At 36.4% G+C, this 20,994-nt stretch overlaps 1 protein-coding gene across 1 annotated transcript in view; it reads right to left on the reverse strand.

The window, feature by feature from the left end:
* Positions 1–468: 468 nt before the first annotated feature.
* Positions 469–20,994, reverse strand: part of LOC135224673 (influenza virus NS1A-binding protein homolog B-like) — a 29,605-nt gene continuing 9,079 nt past the window's right edge. The window contains exons 2-14 of the mRNA XM_064263913.1: positions 15,633–15,760; positions 9,583–9,693; positions 9,225–9,356; positions 8,871–9,011; positions 8,381–8,560; positions 8,028–8,162; positions 7,779–7,908; positions 7,000–7,458; positions 4,989–5,114; positions 4,674–4,823; positions 4,553–4,576; positions 4,243–4,413; positions 469–3,605 (exon numbers count right to left, since the gene is read on the reverse strand). Coding sequence (XP_064119983.1) covers positions 3,331–3,605; positions 4,243–4,413; positions 4,553–4,576; positions 4,674–4,823; positions 4,989–5,114; positions 7,000–7,458; positions 7,779–7,908; positions 8,028–8,162; positions 8,381–8,560; positions 8,871–9,011; positions 9,225–9,356; positions 9,583–9,693; positions 15,633–15,755 — 2,157 coding nt within the window. The 5' untranslated portion in view covers positions 15,756–15,760 and the 3' untranslated portion in view covers positions 469–3,330. The remainder of the gene's footprint in view (positions 3,606–4,242; positions 4,414–4,552; positions 4,577–4,673; positions 4,824–4,988; positions 5,115–6,999; positions 7,459–7,778; positions 7,909–8,027; positions 8,163–8,380; positions 8,561–8,870; positions 9,012–9,224; positions 9,357–9,582; positions 9,694–15,632; positions 15,761–20,994) is intronic.

Consider the following 20,994-nt stretch of genomic DNA (forward strand, 5'->3'; position numbering starts at 1 on the left):
TCAGTTCAAATGCAAAATACAAAAAACCCACTTGATCTTCAGGAAAAATTCATAATGCACCTCCTTATGCAAATGTTTCAAGCACAATGTATGGTTTAACTCCACAGCAAATATTGGGTATGCAAAATAGCACATGTATTACCAATAAACAATTTGTAAAATAATTTGTTTTCCTTAATACAATACAAGCAGTACTGTACCAAGACTGCAATTTTCAAATTGACCTTGACCAAATGACAGTTTGTAGCACTTGGAAGCTCTTCAGTAGCATTAAACAAGTTTAAAAGGAATTTCATTGCATTAGGATATGAATTATGTAGATATGTTTTGGAAGTCAAGTGGAAAAGGAAAAATTATTGGTTGGGCAAACAGATAATACTAGAGGTAACAATGTACATACCCCATTTCATGGATTAAACATGGAATAATTTTCAACATAAATTAATTCATAGTTTGTCCTATCACAGCTTTTGCTAATTTTTTTTTTTTTTTTTTTTTTTTTTTTTTTTTTTTTTTTTTTTACATTTTGTTTTTTCATTAAGCCTCATGTATTGCAGTATATATTTCAGTCTTTATTTCCCTTCAAATATATAAAAAAAGTGAGGTATATTATGAAGAAAGCCACCGTCAAATGCGATGCTTATTCAGAAGTGCTAACCGACCAGCAAGCGCTTGGTAATTGTGTCTTGACAATATTGGAAAAATCCTATATCTCTCATATATTAACTTTGCACTCAAAACAGTGCTGTAGCAAATTAAAAGGCTTTGACCCTACACTGCTTCTTAAAAGTCTTTTCGCAAATGTCATTGCCATTAAAAAAACCACTAACTATTTACACTTTGGTATTATAATATCCTTTCTGACATAGTAAGCCAAGAATGAAAAATTTTCAGGCTCTTCATTTTTAAGTATACATTATATATCACACATTACTTTCTGCAGTACTGGTGTGCCTGTTTGGGTGAAAACAAATTAATTAATACAATAACTACCAGAGCATCTATGCAAAGTACAGCTATCGTATCTCATTTAAACTATTTAATTGAAAATATATTCCTGTAAGACCCCATACAATATAGAAACCTGCCTTTCTATGCTGATATTAGTCATGAACTGGATTTACCTTTAACAGATTCTATTAGGACAACACAGTTAACTGAATTACATAGTAGTCAATGGTACAGTATATTAGAGAGTATAATAAACACCTATATACTTGAGCCACCCAAATAAAAAAAAAAAAAAAAAAAAAAAAAAAGTTGCAGTATAAGGCTTTCAATTGTTGAAGGTCACAAGATTATTTGATTTACCCAGAGTTAACCATTAAGAATCACTTATGCTTAAACATATATCAATGGATAATAAAACTTGTACATTTCCTCACTTGAACAATTTAAAAGACTTTCCCTATACGACAAGCTCCAACAATGCTGCTACATGTGATTCAGTTTCTCAGACAGAAACCCATGACAAATACTATTCGCACCAAATGAAAGGCTGATAATATTGAGGCTACAAAAGATCCACTTCATCTTCCATTGCTGTGGGAACTTTCACTTACTTGAAGTCATGACACTGGGGGAAAAAATATGCTACAACCTGTATAATCTACAGTTGAAACTTTGATAAGACAGAACAAATTATTGCTATTAATAAATTAAAAGTTTCCCATGTAATTCTAGACTAATATTAAAACTTGCTTTTGGTTTAACAAACACAACCCTTTGCATGGATATCAATCATAAGGGTCAGTTTACTTAAGAAAACTAACACAAATTTTCTCTTTGCCATTTGCTACTAAGCAATTTATTTGTATTACAAATTTTGCAGTTTTCAGTTTTATTATTTTATTAAATCGGCCTTTACTGTGCAAGGAGCTTTCCTGTGTGTGTGTGTGTAAATATACAAATATGCATTAATACAAAGTTGTACATGCATACTGCATGTACAAATACACTTAAAAGAGTACACATACTGTTCAATAGAGTACGTATATATGTATACTATATATAGGCATGTACACCTTAATGACATACAGAAAAGCAAGATATTACCTTGTACATAAGTAAATACTTTCAAGAAGTGCACAAAAAGTTATCTATGAGCAACTTGCATTGAGGAAAAGAAGTTATAAAAAGCACAGCAGGAATAGTTGGACGGAGAGGGGAATTGACAGGCTCGCGTCGGTATGTTGGAAACAAGATTGTGATATGTCTTCCAGTATATAGAAATGAAAACCCATTAAAGTGCATCTCTACAGAACTTTGAATATTAAAGCTTTGCTTTATATTAAAATATTAACAACCTACTCCACTGTTTAAACTCATTTCGTGCAAGGATTAATAATAATTATGACATATCACATTTGTCTGATCAAGACAGGTCTTGCAGTCCTTTGAAGTGACATTGGTTGAGCACACAAGCAACAGCTTTTCCGCATACTTGATATTTCAGGGGTCTTTATTTATTCTACTGTACATTTTGTCCCTCTTGGAAAATCATAACACTTGGAACTTGAAAGCACTTGCTGGAACGTTTTGTAATTTTCATAAGTATTCATTCTTATTCATAGTAGTACCTACTTTGTCATTAAGTTCTGAGTGATGCAAGATTAACCCATAAATCCAGTTTGGCACTTTTAAATTTTGTGTAGTTAGTTGCCATAATAAGCCAACAAAAACAAAAATCATATGCAAAGAGCTTAAGTGAATAATTGATCCCATGAACCACTTTGGAAACAATACCATAAACATCAATGTCTTAAAATTTCTCTCCCAAAATGATCTTAAAAACTATATAATAAAGAGGCACAAGATAAGATCTCAGAAGTTTTAGACAATCCCTACAATATTTAACAAAGGTTTTCCACAGCCATAAAAGTTAAACAATTAAAAAATAATAAATCTGTAGTGCGATATAAAATATAGGTCTAATGGATTCTCCATTACCACAGGCAAGAAAACTCACCAGAAATTAGGAGTAAACCCCATCAAAATTCTCCATAATGAGATTAAGGAATTTACTTATTAAAGATAAAAGTTTTTAATACTTTTCCTATATAACTGATATAGCGTATCATGGTCTGATAACTAATGGGGGAGGGGGTGGGCCTCATAGCAAGAGGTACAGAAGGCACATGTATGTATCTGGGAAGGGAAGCTTTCCGTTCTGGTCAACAAACCGATCTAATTCTTTTACCAAGAGATCCTAGACCAAATCAGAAAATAGCATTATCTTTGATTGCATTTGCAAACATGACTTGCAACAGTTTTGCCATTACACCTGAGGAAACACACCCCTGTGCCTGTCCCCCCAAAGACAAAGACATCTTACAGACTTTGACCATTGGCAGCTATAGGGTGAATACCATTTGTAATACCATTACATCCATTCTCCATCTTCAGGTGGGTGGTAATAGTATCTCTCTCAAATACTTCTTCAGAGTCGCAGTGGTTTAGTCCATTACTTGTTTTACTATGCTCATTCCCTGTGATACTTTGACCTTTGTCTTGGATAGACTTCAAAAGCTCAGGTTTTGGGGTGAAATTGGTCCACTCATCTGTATCAGGATCCAAATATTCAGCACTGTTCAAGAAATTTTTACCTGTAAAAATGAAAAAAATTAAATGTGGTGGGTACAGTCAAGTTATCTAAACCCTTTTTCAATGAATGAGAATTTCAGCAGAACAGCCTGAAAGTCTGCATACTAAGTAATGTTCAATGTTCTAAGCCATTTTCATAAAGTGTACTGTATCTTTTACCCCTCGGTAACAATACATCAGTTCAGTTTTTCTTTGTACACCAAATTGATGCCAATCACCTAACAAGAAAACTGCTTCATGAATAACATTATTTTGATATTTAGGAGGGTACCATTTAATTTGTTCACAGTATCGTATAAAAATTTCTTTCCCACATCCCTCTACCATCCAGATGTATTACTTTCTATCGTTTCATGAAGTTAACTTTAGTCGTTCCCAAACTAGCTGTCTTATTTCTTCAACTTTACCTTGCTGTCATTTCCATCTTATGACTAATTCCTTTCAGCCAGCTGTACAAGGTTCTAGAAATTTGACTCAGTGGTTTCAAACTACCTTGAGATATTAATCCTGCTTGCTTCTAAACGGGGTGTGCATTTTTCTATATCAAATTGAGTTTTTAAAAATATAAATTTCTATTTAAAAATGATTAAAATTCAAAGGTCCTTCAATAAAGTCAGAAACAAATGTAATGTTATTTACCTGAGAAGCCACCAGCAGCATATAATTTGTTTTTGACAACAGCAACTCCAACATTGGCTCTGCAGGTCGTCATGGGTGGACCAGGCATCCAAGCATTTGTCTCTGGATCATAAATTTCAGTCGAGCACAGACTCTGGGTGCCATCAGAACCTCCAACTACATACAGTTTACCTATTGACAAAAAACAACAATTTTTACTCTTGTCAAGTATTTAGCTTTTAATTATCACAAGGAAAAACTTCAAGTTACTCAAGTTTATTGTATGAACTGCACCACAATATGAAGTATATGCGATCCTTTTCTTCCTCACCTTTAAACACTTCAGCTCCACAGCCTCTTCTTGGTGTTGACATTGGAGCAACAAATCTCCACATATCTGTTTCTGGGTCATAAACTTCCACAGAATTGAGACAGTTCCAAGAGTCCACAGCCTCTTCTTGGTGTTGACATTGGAGCAACAAATCTCCACATATCTGTTTCTGGGTCATAAACTTCCACAGAATTGAGACAGTTCCAAGAGTCACAGCCTCCAATGGCATACACTTTTCCAGCAAGCGAAGCAACTCCTGCCTGATAGCGACCTGAAATGTGAATATTTAGAATGTAAATTGGATTTTAATCAACAAAAATGATTAAAATGTAAATTGAATTTTAATCAACAAAAATTTATTTTTAATCAACAAAAATTATTTCCTTTCCTTGAAATTGTGTGTAAAAAGTAACGCTTCAGTTCACAAAAAACTTACCAACATGCAAAGGAGCAATAGTTGTCCATTGATTGAGTTTGGGATCATACACATCACATTGTTTGATACCATACTGGCCATTCCATCCGCCTATGCAGAATACCCTGCCATCAACACTGCAAACTCCTACAAAAGATGAAAAACATTTACTTTAACGACTTACTTAGTAACAAACAATCCATGAAGAGATTGTCCATCCATTTTTACCAAAGTCAAGTCATAGCATAAAGGAAGATTCTGAGTACAGTATTGTTTTACAATGTAAAATTTGCAATAAGCATGGGAACAGCATTTTTTTTATAAATACAAAAATTTCACAATAATATATATTTACTTATTAATAAAGTTTTCATTAATTTTACTACTAAAAAGGCCAGGCAAACTCTCAAAAAAATAATTTTTCTAAAATAAAGATCTAAAATGACAAAGATATTTAGCATACTTAGCAAATGACATGGAAAGTACAAACCAAACCTAAAAAGAGCAGGTTACATATTCAAATAATGCAAATGCAAAAAGAGGAAAAAATAAAATACCATACATATACTGGTCATACTCTCAACAAAAAGAGAGAATTAAATCTACAGTACAACAAATGTTCATGAAATAAAATTTTTATTATTCAATTACATGTAGAATTATTTTATTCTCATTATTTTGCAAACTTGATTTTATAAAGACTGTATAAAGGTTGAAAATTAACTTGCTGTAAATGTCATTGCAATTTAAATACAGTTAAAACTACTGATCCCATGCTCGGAAAGATTTATAGCAAACTTTGATAGTGCTTTCCAAAAAAATTTACCAAGATCTTAACTTCAATACTGTAATCAGAAACTAGGTTTTACTCTTATTTGAATAGGACCCATCCACACTGTTGCCACAATCCTGTTTGTACGGTGCAAACTAATGAAAAGAAAATGCCATTAGATAACTAGACATTTTATAATAAAAATATTTGTCCCTGAAACAAAGTTTCTATGTTGAATTTCTCTTACGCCACTGTAATTCCTGAAAGCAGCATTAATATTTGACAGTGAGAAGGGTCCTACTCCACAGAAAGGGGAAAATGCAGGTAAAAACTGTCACCTTCAAAAGCCAACTCTTACACTGCACCTATAGAAAAGTACACATGAAAAGCCATTACATACAAAATCCAACAGTGAATTAGACTGCTGCCATTTAAATCGGGATACTTTTATTCGAGTTGGTGTTTTGAGATGGGAAAATAAATCCTGGGATATTCCAACAAGCATTAACCCAAAACTGGAACTACGGAAAAAAAGAGACCAACTCCTCTGGCTTCGCTTCCAGGCATCCAGTTGTGAGCGCGTCACAAATTATGTCTCCTATCTGGAAAACATATTGGAATATCATGAAATATGTGAGCATTAGCAAGATAATGCAATGACGTCCCTTTATGAGTGCTTGGTGAGCAAAACGATAACACCTCATCATGATTACTTACCTGTATCATATTATAAAGAGCCAAAAGGTTACTCTCCAAGTGTTGTGTAGATCTGCGTCCCCACTAACAGTGCTACCTTAAACTTGCTTCGAGAGAGAGGTCAAGAAATGGGCACATGAACATCTGCAAAATTGGCCAATAAATCTGCCTGTAGTTTGTTCAAATGACAGATGATCATAGCCAGGACAAAAAATGATTCTGTGCCCGTTTCCTGCCCACACTTAGCAAGTTGAGACTCCATGATACTTGACTGTCCTGTTGGAAAGAGAAAGGAAGAGGACTATTAATGCCAAACTGTCATTCAATCCAGGTTGCCTAGATGAGAAAGGAAAGCATCTGAGCCTCACAAGGTTACTGTTGAACTAATACTGATTCAGCAATGATACAGCCACTTGCCTTTTTAGCACTACTCCTTTTGTACAGACAAGACCTGTTGCACTTTAGTGCAATCTCCTTAGGATTCCTGCATCCTTTTCAGGTTTTCCTGCAAAACAGCAGAAGAAACATCAGTAGAAATGAACTTTAAACATGCAATTGCCTCACCAGTGTTAGAACGAGCCAGAGGAAGGGGAGCGACACTAATCCACTTGGAGGCAGTTTCATCGAGGACTTCTACATTACTTAATTCCTTTGATCCATCACAGCCACCTACAGCATATGCCTTTCCATCCAAAACAGTCAAATCAAAACGCCCACGACCCTGACGCATTGCAGGCATTGCTGTCCAGATATTGGTTTCAGGAGAGTAAGTCTCCACAGTTCTTAAACATTCACCTCTGTCGTAACCACCACAAACCAACAGCCGTCCATTGAGATTCCCAGTTCCAGTGGCACATTTTGGGGAGGCCATGTGAGGGATGACTGTATAGAAATCCACTTTCTCAACTGAAGATGGGCGAGATGACATTGGAGTAGATGTTGGAGAAGCGTTACCCATTTTCTGCTGCACAGACAAAACAGCCACAGAGCCTTTCAGTGTGATAACAGCAACCCAAGCACCATCTGGTGGGAGAAATACATACATAAAAATTCTGATTTCATGAAAAACCACATATCATTAGTCTGGATGACATGATGGAGCCTGCTAAATATGATGTTTTTTTCCAACTGAATCATCTCAAAACAGACATGTTCAAGCCACTTGTTAGAGCTAATCTGTAATTAATGCATGTTCCTTGAAATAATACATACCAGTGATCTTTAAAAAAAAAACTTAATCCCAAATATAAAAATTAAAGTTGAACATTTTCTCTCAGCTGACTTCATTTAATTTAAAGTATGTAAACTGGAAATTAAATTTGAATGTTTAAAGAACTTCTTACCGGCTACTTGAGAATATGCTATGAGTTTCCACTCTGTATCTTGTTCTGAATCATCTTTGTCAGATATGCTGCGAGAATACAGCATCAAACGAGGTTTCACAGGCTGTGGTGTGGTGGATTTCCTACGTACCTGTACAAAACCAGCGTTTAGTATATACCAATTGAAGTACTGATATATAATTAGTAAATTATAAGATAATGGAAAGGAAATATGTTCACATTACTATCGGAAATATGTAAGAAACTTACTTTGATGTTTGTTTGAGAGAGTTTTCTTGACATCTTTTTATAGTCTTGAACGATATCAGAATCATTGAGTTCACCAGACTGAATGTCTGTGCAATCATGGAGCGAATTGTCCATGTTCAGGTACAGCATGTGCTTCTGTTGACAAAGACATTTCTTATATCAGTAAGTGGCAAGACAGAGAGAGAGAGCTATGGAGTAGAGAATTTGCAAGCGCCATTAAATTCATAAGGTTCAGAAAATCAATCTTAATCTTGCTGTAAATTAAAAATTCTTTATTAACCCCCAAATTAACAGCAAAAACAAAATCAGATCATAACCTGGGGAGACTTGCTAAAATCTCTTCATAGTTTTACCTTCTCTTTCAATAATTCCAGCTGTAAGTCCTCCTCAATAACCTGCTTCTTGAGCCACTCTAAAACAAGGTTACAAAGAGCCCGCCCTGTAATGTTAGCCTCATCCTGGGTTATGTGGATGACTGACACCTGCAGCTTAGGTACGCCCATGGCATCTCTGGTAACCAACACCAAGTCACTCTGGGTAAATGACAAATGAAACAACTTATTACAGAAGAATGAACTAAAGTTAAATGGCAATTCTCTTGTTCATGCAAGTATAAATGCTGCTAAAGTTATAAAACCATAGACGAACAACAATGTGAAATGATCATATGTGTCATCAAATGAAATATATTACATAAATTTGTGATAAATTCAAATAATTAAGAAAATATGACAATAGAAATTTCCCATCCCATTCACCAGAACTTTGGAATAGCTGTTATGATGGATTCAAAGCTGAATAGAAAGTGGCCAAGAGAAACTAATGAGAGAAGAGAGAACTTACCTGCTGTTGAATGTACTCATCTATGCGCTCGGCTAATTTGGCATTTGAAGCAATGCCTTTGATAGCCCTGATCCCTAAGCAGCTTTCAGGTGTCAAGTGAGCTACCAGGTACTCGCCACAGGCATGCGAGACAGTTTCCATCTGCCAAGCAAATAAATTGGAAATTGCAATCAGAATCTTTACTAAAAAGTATCTTTACAAGTGGCAAAGTTCATAATACACAGTAAGATTAACAGAATACATATTAACAAATGTGGTCCATTCTGATAAGAGGAAAATTATACCAGACAGTAAGTAACTTTCTAACAGTTGGGAAACTGTCTTGGCTGTTAAATTTTAAGTGGAGATTTTTACCTTCAATCGATTGGCAGCTATGAAAACAGACTTCACCAAAGGATGTTGGACATCCAGACATCCTGTGTAGGCATAGTGGACGAGACATTCAACAGAGTCCCGTTCGAAACCACCATTCAGCTTATACAGCAGCTGCAAACAGTGGAAAAGTGTTCAGCTTGTGACTGAGATTCAGTCCTTTATGCACCAATAAAATGAGAAGTACTAGGTACATGCATTTTAATTTTAAAGTTTGAAAGGATTTTCACTTGAAAATGGACAGTGCTTTGAAACAATTAGGAGAAATGGGGAACATTCTGCAAGACTTATTCAAAAGCTGCAAATTCTGTAAGGCTTAATAAATGGCTGCAAATAATACCTTTCCTTCCCTTGCCGTTTTCCGGTCATCCTCTGCAGTAAATAGTTCGAAGAAGTAAGGAGATGCACAAGCGAGCACTGACCGATGCGCATGGATTTCGGAACTCCCAACCTGAAATGGAAAAATCAAAATACAGCCTGTTAGAAAATGGACTATCGCCCCTTCTTGTTATATAGGAAAAGTGGGTTTCCTTTCAGCAACCTCAATGAGTAGCATGAAGCCACTAACCAGTTTCAGTTGACTCTAGATACAAAAGTATTAACCACATCTACTGTATTCTATCATAAATCACGCTTTCTTACGATGCTTTCCCTTCAAAAGGACTTAATATACAATAGATTACGATAATCTGTATCCAACTATGGCATTTTCCTTTGTTGTGGTAAAGGACAAACAATTCTTTGAACGTTAGGCTATTCTAGTTGAGAAAATACGACAGTTGAAACTGCTCTACACTTTACACACTTTCCACTAGAACAGACTTTTCCACAAACCTAGTCTCCAAATCAGACATTACACGTGTGAGTAAATTACTCATCGTTACTGCCGAGTCATGAAAAAAGCGAGCAGTACAAACTAGAACTAATCTCATTAGGAAAAATGCTTCCTGCGCATACTATACTTTGTCAGGTTACATTCTTAAGACATACGCTGCTATGCACAGCTGACCTTGCATACTTCCCTAGCCAAGGGAAAGTTCCGAGTTTCTTTAAATAAAAAGAAGTTTATTGACATAGCATTTTGTTTGTGGGATTTGAGTACGAAAATAAACAAATATAGGGCGATTACAGGCATCTTGATAGACATTACTCTTGAATGCGGGTAGGTAACCGTAGGTTGAATAGCTGGATCTAAAGTGAACGTTAACAGGATTTGACTTCATCACGGCCAAGTTGGGAGTAGCCACCTACCATTACTCTACCGTACTTTAATCCTTTACCATGACAAATGACCTGCAATACACTTACTTATGTGTTGCGTTACAAATCAATTTAAATAATCGCTCACTTACCCAGCTAGCAAGACCATCAGAAAGTCGAATATTTGTAAACTTTTGACTATGAAGCAAAGCGCTGTTCACGGTTTAGGACTACGTATACGAAACAAATTGCTACGTTAAGAAGTTAATGTCCATGCAGGTGCACTGTAGTCTATTTTTGTACTGTGCGGAATACAAACAATTTAAATAACTCGCTAAATTTAAACCTCAAGAGTCCTTGCCGAAATCTGAGTATAACAAATATATTTTTCAACAGAACTTTCTCAAGGCCGTGAAAGCGCATCGCAGGAATTGGAGAACGAAATCTCATTAACGACGGTTGTCTCTCTCTCTCTCTCTCTCTCTCTCTCTCTCTCTCTCTCTCTCTCTCTCTCGACGTCAGCTCCAGCTATTTGTTGGCTTCCCAACCACTTGCTCCAATGACATTTCACCTTTTCGCGTGGAATAATGTTCACTCGTGGATCGATACCCAAGGGACTCAAGGACGTCCTATCACCAGGAAAGTAAAAATCAGAACTATAGCAAAAATTATGGTGGAGAGAGAGAGAGAGAGAGAGAGAGAGAGAGAGAGAGAGAGAGAGAGAGAGAGAGAGAATCTGTTCTCGTTGCATCTCTGTATACACCAAAATAGTTGGCAAATGTTTTCATTTCGACATTATCTACAGCTACTGACCATCCGAGTATACAGTATGTCTATAACCATTACAAGGAATTGCAAACACGTGTATATATATATATATATATATATATATATATATATATATATATATATATATATTTAACTTAAATTTTTTAGTTCATCACACAATGTATATTTATTTACTAATGATACACGTTGGCCTGTCTCTCTCTATAACCGTTGTAGCACTGTCCAAATTCACATCTGTCCACCTGACAGTAATCCCGTAATCCCTTTTAGAAGATAGTTTCTTTGGCAATCCAGTTTCCCCAGACACGTGTTCGGTTGTCTCTCGCCAAATAAGGAAAATGGTTCTCCGGTGTCTTTCAAAGGCTTCTGGTGAATTCGAACACCATAACGAATTCGCTGGTAATTTAAATTCACCTAAATGCATTTTTATATACTGATGAGCAAATGAAGAATTAGTATTTTCGCGTTGTCATTCATCTTTTTATTTGTCTAACCACAAATCTCTCGCGACCGAAGGACTATAATAGGGAGGAAGAGAACGTTCCCAGCATGGCTGACTGAAGAGCGCGGCGGCGATGACGTCACGAGAACAAACCCTAGGCCAGTGTGGGGTTCTTAATCTAGGGAGGGCTCGCGTCCCCCCACCCTTAAGCGCGAGCCCCAGGGAAAAATAAATTTAAAAATCTCTTTATTAAGCTATTCTCTAACAAGACTGCGGTACTAAGATTCAAAGGTTTATGAAAAAATGCAAAAGTATCACCTTATAACTAGTTTTCTGTAGTCGATTACTCTAGACTAGAGTTGGTTTTACCATGTTTTATTATTTACCTGCCTCCCTATCCCTTGAACACCGCCCCCCTTTTTTCCCTTTAAATCTGGGACGAAATTTTAGCTATAAATGCAAGGGGGGGGGGGGCGTGGAGGGAAGGACCAACTCTTAAGAGAGGGCGTGTAACAAGAACGTCAGGATACTTGCACTAGACCTAATTTAATTCACCCCAGTTTACCAGGATTTGTAAAATAATGTTGATGGTTGGTAAGCTGAAGAAAATAATTCTCTAGTTATATTAATTTACCATATATTTGTTAAAACTTATCATTTACCACATGCATCAACATAAACGTAGGGGGGAGGGGTTGTAACACTTCTATTTTCGCTCGCTGAGCTTCATCACGTGAAGACAAATGGAATAAGTATGAAATTGTTGAGAGAGAGAGAAGAGACGAGAGGAGCGGTGAGTCGGGGAAGAGGGGGGGGGAGGAGGGCAGAAGGAGAGGGAGGGGGGGGGAAGGAGGGAGATGAGGGAGACTGGAGAGGGGGGGGGAGGGGCGGGAGTGGGACGAGGCTGGAAAGCGGCCGGGAGAGGAGGGAGGGGAGGAGGGGGGGGGGGAGAGAGAGAGAGAGAGGGAGCGAGAGAGAGAGAAGAGAGAGACAGAAGAGAAAGCAGATGGGCCAATGACGTCACACAAAATTTTGAAATGGCATTTGATCCACAAGGATATCATGAACTGCAGTTTGCTCTGCCGATCGATAGTCGCATGAAGTTGATAATATATTATTTTCTCTCTCTCTCTCTCTCTCTCTCTCTCTCTCTCTCTCTCTCTCATATACAGTAATTCAAAATTTGAGCATTCAATCTCATACAGACCAGCCGAGTTATATGAATGTTTTTGTTCTGATATTTAACAATTGTAACCTTGCATTCCTATACCAAAAATCGAGGACGAAATGTTAGTTAAAACTGCAATAAAAAATAATTTACTGCTTACACACCTAACTTATTAAATCATTCGCGTGGTCCGCATTGTGACGACATGCCGAAAACGCAGACTCCTAAGGGCTGCTGTTACGTTTTTACCAGATTACATTATATATTAATATAATATATATAGAATATATATAATTAATTATATATAGATATATCTATATATATATATATATATATATATATATATATGTATATATATTCGTGACACTATTTATAAAATTCCTGTTAGTCGCTAAGAGTAACCAAGACGATTATTTCGATTAGTATAAAGATTTTCTTTTTTATAAATATTTGAAAGTGGCATTATACCGAGTCTCGTGCTTCATAAAGGTGAGCACTGCATCTCTAAGAAATGCCAAGTCAAATGCCACTAATGATATAGTAATATAGGACTGATTTTCGTTCTATTTGAGACTACCAGTCATGCCTCTCCTAAACAAGAAAGTTAAACACTTTCAGCGTAAGATTGAAAAAACTGCTTTGAGATATATTAGTTTTTTTTATATATATATTCGCCTAATTCAGCTCCGGATGACCTTTATTATGAGCCAACACCTACACGCAAAAAATAATCAATCATCTTATTCTCCTGTTGCGTTGAAGGAAGATATTAAAGCACACGTGGGGGTCGGAAGGTGGTGAAGGGAAGGGGGGGGGGTGGAGGGGGAATATTAGACGCAGCGGATGAGCGATTATCAGATTTATAAGAGGAACGAATATTAGACTCATCAGGGTTAGACGCACAGGAGGTACGAAGACTAGACGCTGAGGCGGTATACGAAGATTGGACTCACAGGGTTAGGAGAGCACAGGAGGAACTATATAAGTTCTGACGCACACACTTACGAAACCGGTTTGACCTGGTGCTTTCATGCAATCATATTCCCTCCAGCAGCAATTACGGTAATTGTGCTCTCTCTCTCTCTCTCTCTCTCTCTCTCTCTCTCTCTCTCTCTCTCTCTCTCTCTCTCTCTCTCCTGCCTGAGGAGGAAGTTAGTACTATAGGTCTTCGGAGTAGTCTCACCAAGCTGCTGGAGTTCTCTTATAGTGCAGTTGTTGTCTGTGGCTAATAGAGAGAAGCTTTTTGTCTGTGGCTAATAGAGAGAAGCTTTTTGTCTGTGGCTAATAGAGAGAAGCTTTTTGTCTGTGGCTATCAGAGAGAAGCTTTTAGTGGGCACAACCAACCAGGTGGTTCAAATTCAACACCGGAAGCTAAGATAAGTTTGGGGTTAATGGAAACCGGAAAAAACGAACCTTACCGGAATAAGTAAAAGATCTTATAAACATGTTGCCATGTACGGTTTAAAAAAGAAAAAAAATAATAAGTCTAGCGGCAGTGGTAAGTATCTAAATCTGGGCTACTGGAAATATTTAAACATATATATATATATACAACACTGCAGTATAAATTCATTCAGTTGCAAATAAATTCTAAACTGCACACTTTCTAGACACTATTTTGTGTGAGAGAGAGAGAGAGAGAGAGAGAGAGAGAGAGATGAAGCGGCGACCTCAATTTGAAAGTGTTACCGTTTAGGAAAAAAAAAAAAAAAAAAAAAAAAGCAATATGTTCCGTCTGTCAGAAACGAAACTAAAAGAATTTTTAAAAACTAGGCTGGGAAAAACTGTGGGCCATTTACAACGTATCTAAAAAATATATATTTATACACAATGTAAAAGTATATACAGGGTGTCCATAAAGTCCCAGTACCATTCTGAGCAATAAATACTTGTAATGGCACCGGGACTTATATGGACATCCTTATAATGTTTACTCTAGCTGAACATGCACCATAACGTAAAAAAAAATAATGTACATGGTTGCTACACTTTGCAGGAAAATGTAAAAGCAAAATTTCTAGAAGGAAAAAAAATATATATACCTGCAGTTTTCAGACAAATGAAAAAAGGAAAAAAAAAGAAACAAAATTCTTAGAACGAAAAAAAAAAAATAAAATATATACTGCAGTTTTCAGACAAATGAACGAAGAAAAAAAAATTTCTTAGAACAAAAAGGAAAAAATATACCTGCAGTTTTCAGACAAATTAAAAAAAAAAATTCTCTAGAAGAAAGAGATAACAAGTATACCTGCAGTTTTCAAACAAGTGGAAAAAAAAATTCTTAGAACGAAAAAGATAAAAATTATACCTTCAGTTTTCAGACAAATTTAAAAGGGAAAAAAATGTCTAAGAACAAAAAAGATAAAAAAAACATACCTGCAGTTTTCAGACAAACGAAAAAAGGAAAAAAGGAAAAATTTCTTAGAACAAAAGATAACAAATATACCTGCAGTTTTCAAACAAATTTAAAAGGAAAAAAAAGTTTTAATAAAATTCATATAACAAAAAAGATTAAAAATATACCTGCAGTTTTCAGACAAATGAAAAAAAAATTCTTAGAACAAAAAAGATTAAAAATAAACCTGCAGTTTTCAGACAAATGAAAAAAATTAAAAAGAAAAAAAAATGTCTTAGAACAAAAAATATAAAATATATACTGCAGTTTTCAGACAAATGAAAAAAGGAAAAAGAAAAAAATTCTAGAACAGAACAAAAAAATATATATATACCTGCGGTTTTCACACACACACACACACACACACACACACACAAAAAGAGCAAGTCACTCTACCTGCAGAACGACGTCGCAGAAATGCCGACTCTTGCGAAGCTGGTTCAGCTGACCCAACCTCTGGTTCAGAACGCTGACGCTGTCCTCTATGACCAAACCGGTAATCTTGCCTTCGGTCACCATTTTGCCTGCGAAGGGAATAAAAAAAAAAAAAGTTAAGATATATATATATATATGTATATGTTTGAAGCAAAGCACATCAGAATTTTGCAACGTCTAAAAACAGTTAAGTACGTAAAAAAAAGTTAAAAACATCAATTAGTCTGTACTTTCGTTTAGTCAGTTAAGACCGTTGTCATAGTGACGATGGTTACCAGGTTCTCGGCGTGGTGTGGTGTGGGGTGGGGGTAATGGTTAGGAGTGAGGCCTCCCCTGCTTGGGGTTCGAGCCCCTCTTGGATCTATAACCAAGCACAGAGCATGCAAAGTTTCTGCTTGCTTCCTGTATATACTACGTTCCCAAATCTATCTATATAACTTTCATTTTATGATTTAAGGTTTGCGAAATATACTGATTAAATCAATTTTTTTTATTCTATTAGTCTAATTTTTCTTCTCCAATAACCGACCTCCTCTTTTTGCATTTCCCATTACCTTAAGTTACTTCTTTGAAATGCAAGTCAGTGAATATATAATATAATAATAATATAATAATAATAATAATAATAATAATAATAATAATAATAATAATAATAATAATAATAATAATAATAATAATAATAAAAGGTACGGAAGTACCATACGCCCTACAAGAAAGAAAAAAACTCATTCCCCCTCCCCCCTCTTCACAAAATACCCAAGATGTCACAAGCACTATCCCATCACCTTTAGGGGCCAAAGTTAATTGGGTCACATTTAAAGAGTAAGAGTTCCATAATAATTAACCTCCTCCTCTTCCTCCCCCCTCCCCCTCCCTCTTTGCTCTCCGTCACGTGGGAAAAATAAGTCGCATCGTCACTGCGGAAAAAAAAACGTTTCAGATGACTTAGTTACACACAACGAGCAACTCTATTCCAAAGACACCGTTGAAATTGGTTACTTTCTTTGGGTAATTACCTGCCAATCAGCTCTCTCTCTCTCTCTCTCTCTCTCTCTCTCTCTCTCTCTCTCTCTCTCTCTCCTTGTCGAGGGCTTTTCGCAAACACAGAGATAGACCTATACACACAAATATTGAATGCGAGACCTATGTACTCAAATACTGAAAGAGAGGCCTATGTACACGAATACCGAGACACGTATGTACACAAATAATGAAACACATATGTACACAAATCGTGAGACACCCCTGTACACAAATCCTGAAAGAGAGACTTATGTACACGAATACTGAAAGACAAACCTATGTACACGAATACTGAAAGCGAGACCTATGTACACAAATACTGAAAGCGAGACCTATGTACACAAATACTGAAAGAGAAACCTATGTACACGAATAATGAGATACCTATGTACACAAATCGTGAGACCCCCTGTGCACAAATCCAGAGAGAGACCTATGTACACAAATACTGAAAGAGACACCTATCTATCATTGCACTGAAGCTTATCGAGGCTCACTCTGAAAAGGCTTCAAATGTGAAGCTTACTGTATTTATTCGCGCATAATCCTCCTCCGTACTTATTCCCCAACAAAAGAGAATCTTATTTAAACGTTTTTTTTTTTTTTTTTTTTTTTTTTTTTTTTTGTCATATTGTTGGTACATTTATTCCATTCCCTTCAAATATTTCTCTATCAAAACCTGCTTTTCCTCATAATGATATCTAAATGTTGTTTTGTTGCGTAAAACTGAAATATAGATATACAAAACCTTTAATATAATCAATAGTCAGCATTGGCACTCCCCTGTAGTTTGATGTATGCATTTGTTAAGCCATGGTACTAATCAAATTTTTAAAAATCACCCTACTTAAAATCTGCAATGCAACTGACGAAACAGCTCTGCAACTCAAGTCTACTAGAACAAAGTTTCTGGTGTTTACCGAACACAAAAAGGCTTCCTTGAAGCTAAACGAACAAGACCTGAGCAATGAACATATAAGTTATCTTGCGTTGCTCATCGAAAGTATCTCTGGAACTCCCCCATAACTGGCATAAAAGGAGCTTCAAGAAGCTTAATAACAAACAAACAAGCACATACGGGCTTCTGGTTAGCTTAGCTTAGGCCTAACGAAACTAGAACACCTCTCCCGGCTAGATTAGGTCTAACGAAACTAGTAAAACTTAAACATGTTGCAAATGCAGAGAACTGGTGTCTTACAAGGAGATTTATGTTTGATAATAAACTGAAAGAATAGGAACGCATCTATGTATCTTTATGTAGGAACTAATTGCGCACTTCAATAGTACGAAGTCCAATTGCGAAAATTTGAGACTAATGTCGATTCATAGTCATATATGGCCTTAAAACCTAAACTACTATATTGGTTTAGCCATCACTTAAAATAAGCTACAAGTTGCAAACTTCTTGTACTCAACTTATTCTCTTAAAAGAAAAACTTCGATGACAGCAATGTAAATTTTCCCTAACCTCACCTGAGACTACTTCCCGGTTCCAATTGCCCGAGAAAGCCATTTGCTACAACATTCACGCGACTTTTAATCAACACAGGTTGTCTGAACATACAACAAATCTTAGAAAATACTGTTCAAAAATGTCCCCGAAACGTCTTCTTGCTGACGAAGTTAATTCAAAAATCTTCTCTCTCTCTCTCTCTCTCTCTCTCTCTCTCTCTCTTATCTACTCTCTCTCTCTCTCTCTCTCTCTCTATCTCTCTCTCTCTCTCTCTCTCTCTCTCTCTCTCTCTCTTCTCTCTCTCTCTAATCAGGAAGTTTGTTACTAATCGCTACGCTCATACGGTCGTACTACATATCATTCCGTACAATTTCTGAAAAATGATTCAACTGTAATCCGAGAATTTCTAGAGGTTTATAAAGCGTCCTCGTTACGTGCTCAGGGGGAGGGGAATTAGATTTCTCTAGCTTCTTCGCAACTCTCTATAGTGAGACTACGTCGCTGGTAGTACCATACTTTTTAATTATCGTTGTAAAACCAAAGTACGAAGTTTAATAACCAGGTTGTTGTATTTCCATAAACATTTGACTTCAATATATATATATATATATATATATATATATATATATATATATATATATATATATATATATATCGCTTTGTACACAGCCATATACATATAAACGTGTCATATATGAAGGTATTCCAGAAGACTAAGATTATATATAACCATATACATATAAACGCATCATATATGAAGGTTTTCCAGAAAACTATCAACAATGGACGGCTTCTTCTAATAAGAAAATAAACTCCCTTGGAAGCATTAAAAAAAAAAAAAAAAAAAAAAAAAAAAAAAAAAAAAAAATCACGAACAAACGCGACAAAAATCAAGTCATGGCAACAGCAGCAAACAAGGACACTGCAATCAAGTCTTAGTCTATTCCAACACACGTCGTGGGATCCAGGGTTCGCGCAATCCGCCACAAACCGATCAATGGTTACTTGCAGTGACTTACGAAGTTACTTACAATGACTACTGAGTTACGTACTTCAGTTACTTCCCCCGTTTCTTGCTGCAAAAGTAGGGGGCTTATCCAGTTTTGAAAAGGGATTTTGGTTCAAGATTGATCAGCGTTATTCCCGCTTGAAAAAAAGGAGCTTTTCAGCTTGAAAAGGGTGAAAAAGGAAGTTTTTCCAGCATTAAAAGGGTGAACAAGGAAGTTTTCTAGCGTGAAAAGGGAAGTTTTCCAGCTTGAGAAATTAATTTTTCAGCTTAAAACGGGTGAAGAGTAAGTTCGTTCAGCTCGAAAATAGGAAGTTTTTCTAGCTCGAAAAAGGAAGTTTTTCTCAGCTTAAATTTAGTTTTCCAGCTTCAAAAAGAAAGTTCCCAGCTTGAAAAACAAAACTTTCATCAGCTTGAGACACTTAAACGACTTATAAACTAGCCAACATCAAAAGACCTTGAAAAGCAATTTTCAGGTTGAAAAAAAAAAGTTGGTTAAGTGCTAAAAAGCCTATTTTCAGCTTAGATTTCTTTTCACCTCGACAAAAATTACGACCAGCTTGAACAAGAGCATCACAAAGGCACAAAGAACTACGCGTCGCCAAGGAATAAAGGGGGAGCATTATGTAATCTATATCACCATTCCTGGATTATTGATGGCGCCTGCAGCGGCAGTCTACGCTATATTTATCGTGGACATTACAGCACGTGACACGAGGGCGTAGGTGTCATTAAATATATTAAAAACACAAAACAGTCATAATAAAAGGTAGCGTTCATGAAGGTACGTCATTAGAACGTGAATTACTAACGAATCTCTATCAAAATGATGTCGTTTAAGACTATTAAAAGGTGCTAAACAACAGTTAAAGGAGAGAGAGAGAGAGAGAGAGAGAGAGAGAGAGAGAGAGAGAGAGAGAGAGAGAGAGAGAGAGAGTCAACACTATTTCTGGTTTGGTTTTCCGAAAAATGAAATCTTTACTCACGTGAGGATATCATAGAGATGAGAGAGAGAGAGAGAGAGAGAGAGAGAGAGAGAGAGAGAGAGAGATTGCGTGCACAACCAGAGTGAGTTATATAAAAGTATATTGCATGTATATCCATAATGATTTTCTCGTCAATTACAGCGTTGGGTAGTACCCCCAATGTATACCAGGAATACACAATGGAAAACCAGGTTACTGAATGTGGTACTCTATACCATGGACTCGGGTACAATGATTACAATACCATATCAATACGCATCCGTAGAAGAGGGTACTACCACGAATACAGTATACCAGGAAAGCATGCAACATAGACAGCACCATACCAAAAGGAATACCTTGTATAGTGTCATAACAGAAAAGGATGTTAAGTGTAGAGTCCCAGACCAGGAAAGGATACCACACATACAGTGTCATACCAGGAAAGGACACCACGTATACAGTGCCATACCAGGAAAAGGATACCACATATACAGTGCCATAACAAAAAAAGAATACCACATATACAGTGCCATACAAAAAAAGGATACCACAGTGCCATACCAGAAGAGGACACCACATATATAGTGCCATAACCAGAAACGAAAACCACGTATACATTGCATACCAGGAAAGGATACCACAAGCAGTGCCATACCAGAAGAAGATACCACGTATACAGTACCAGAGCAACGCTGTAGTCTACAAGAAGACACGCAGGCTGATTCGTAGTAGGAATAAAAACATGGATTTAAGCAACGGGTATCAATGACGTCCATTATTGTGACCTTCGCTGCAACCAGCTGGTCGCTAGCTACAGCTACGAAGAACAACAACAAAGAACGATGAACAGCAATAAAGAACAAAGAAAATAAC

The sequence above is a fragment of the Macrobrachium nipponense genome, chromosome 12 (assembly GCF_015104395.2).
Source record: "Macrobrachium nipponense isolate FS-2020 chromosome 12, ASM1510439v2, whole genome shotgun sequence".
Taxonomy (NCBI): Eukaryota; Metazoa; Arthropoda; class Malacostraca; order Decapoda; family Palaemonidae; genus Macrobrachium; species Macrobrachium nipponense.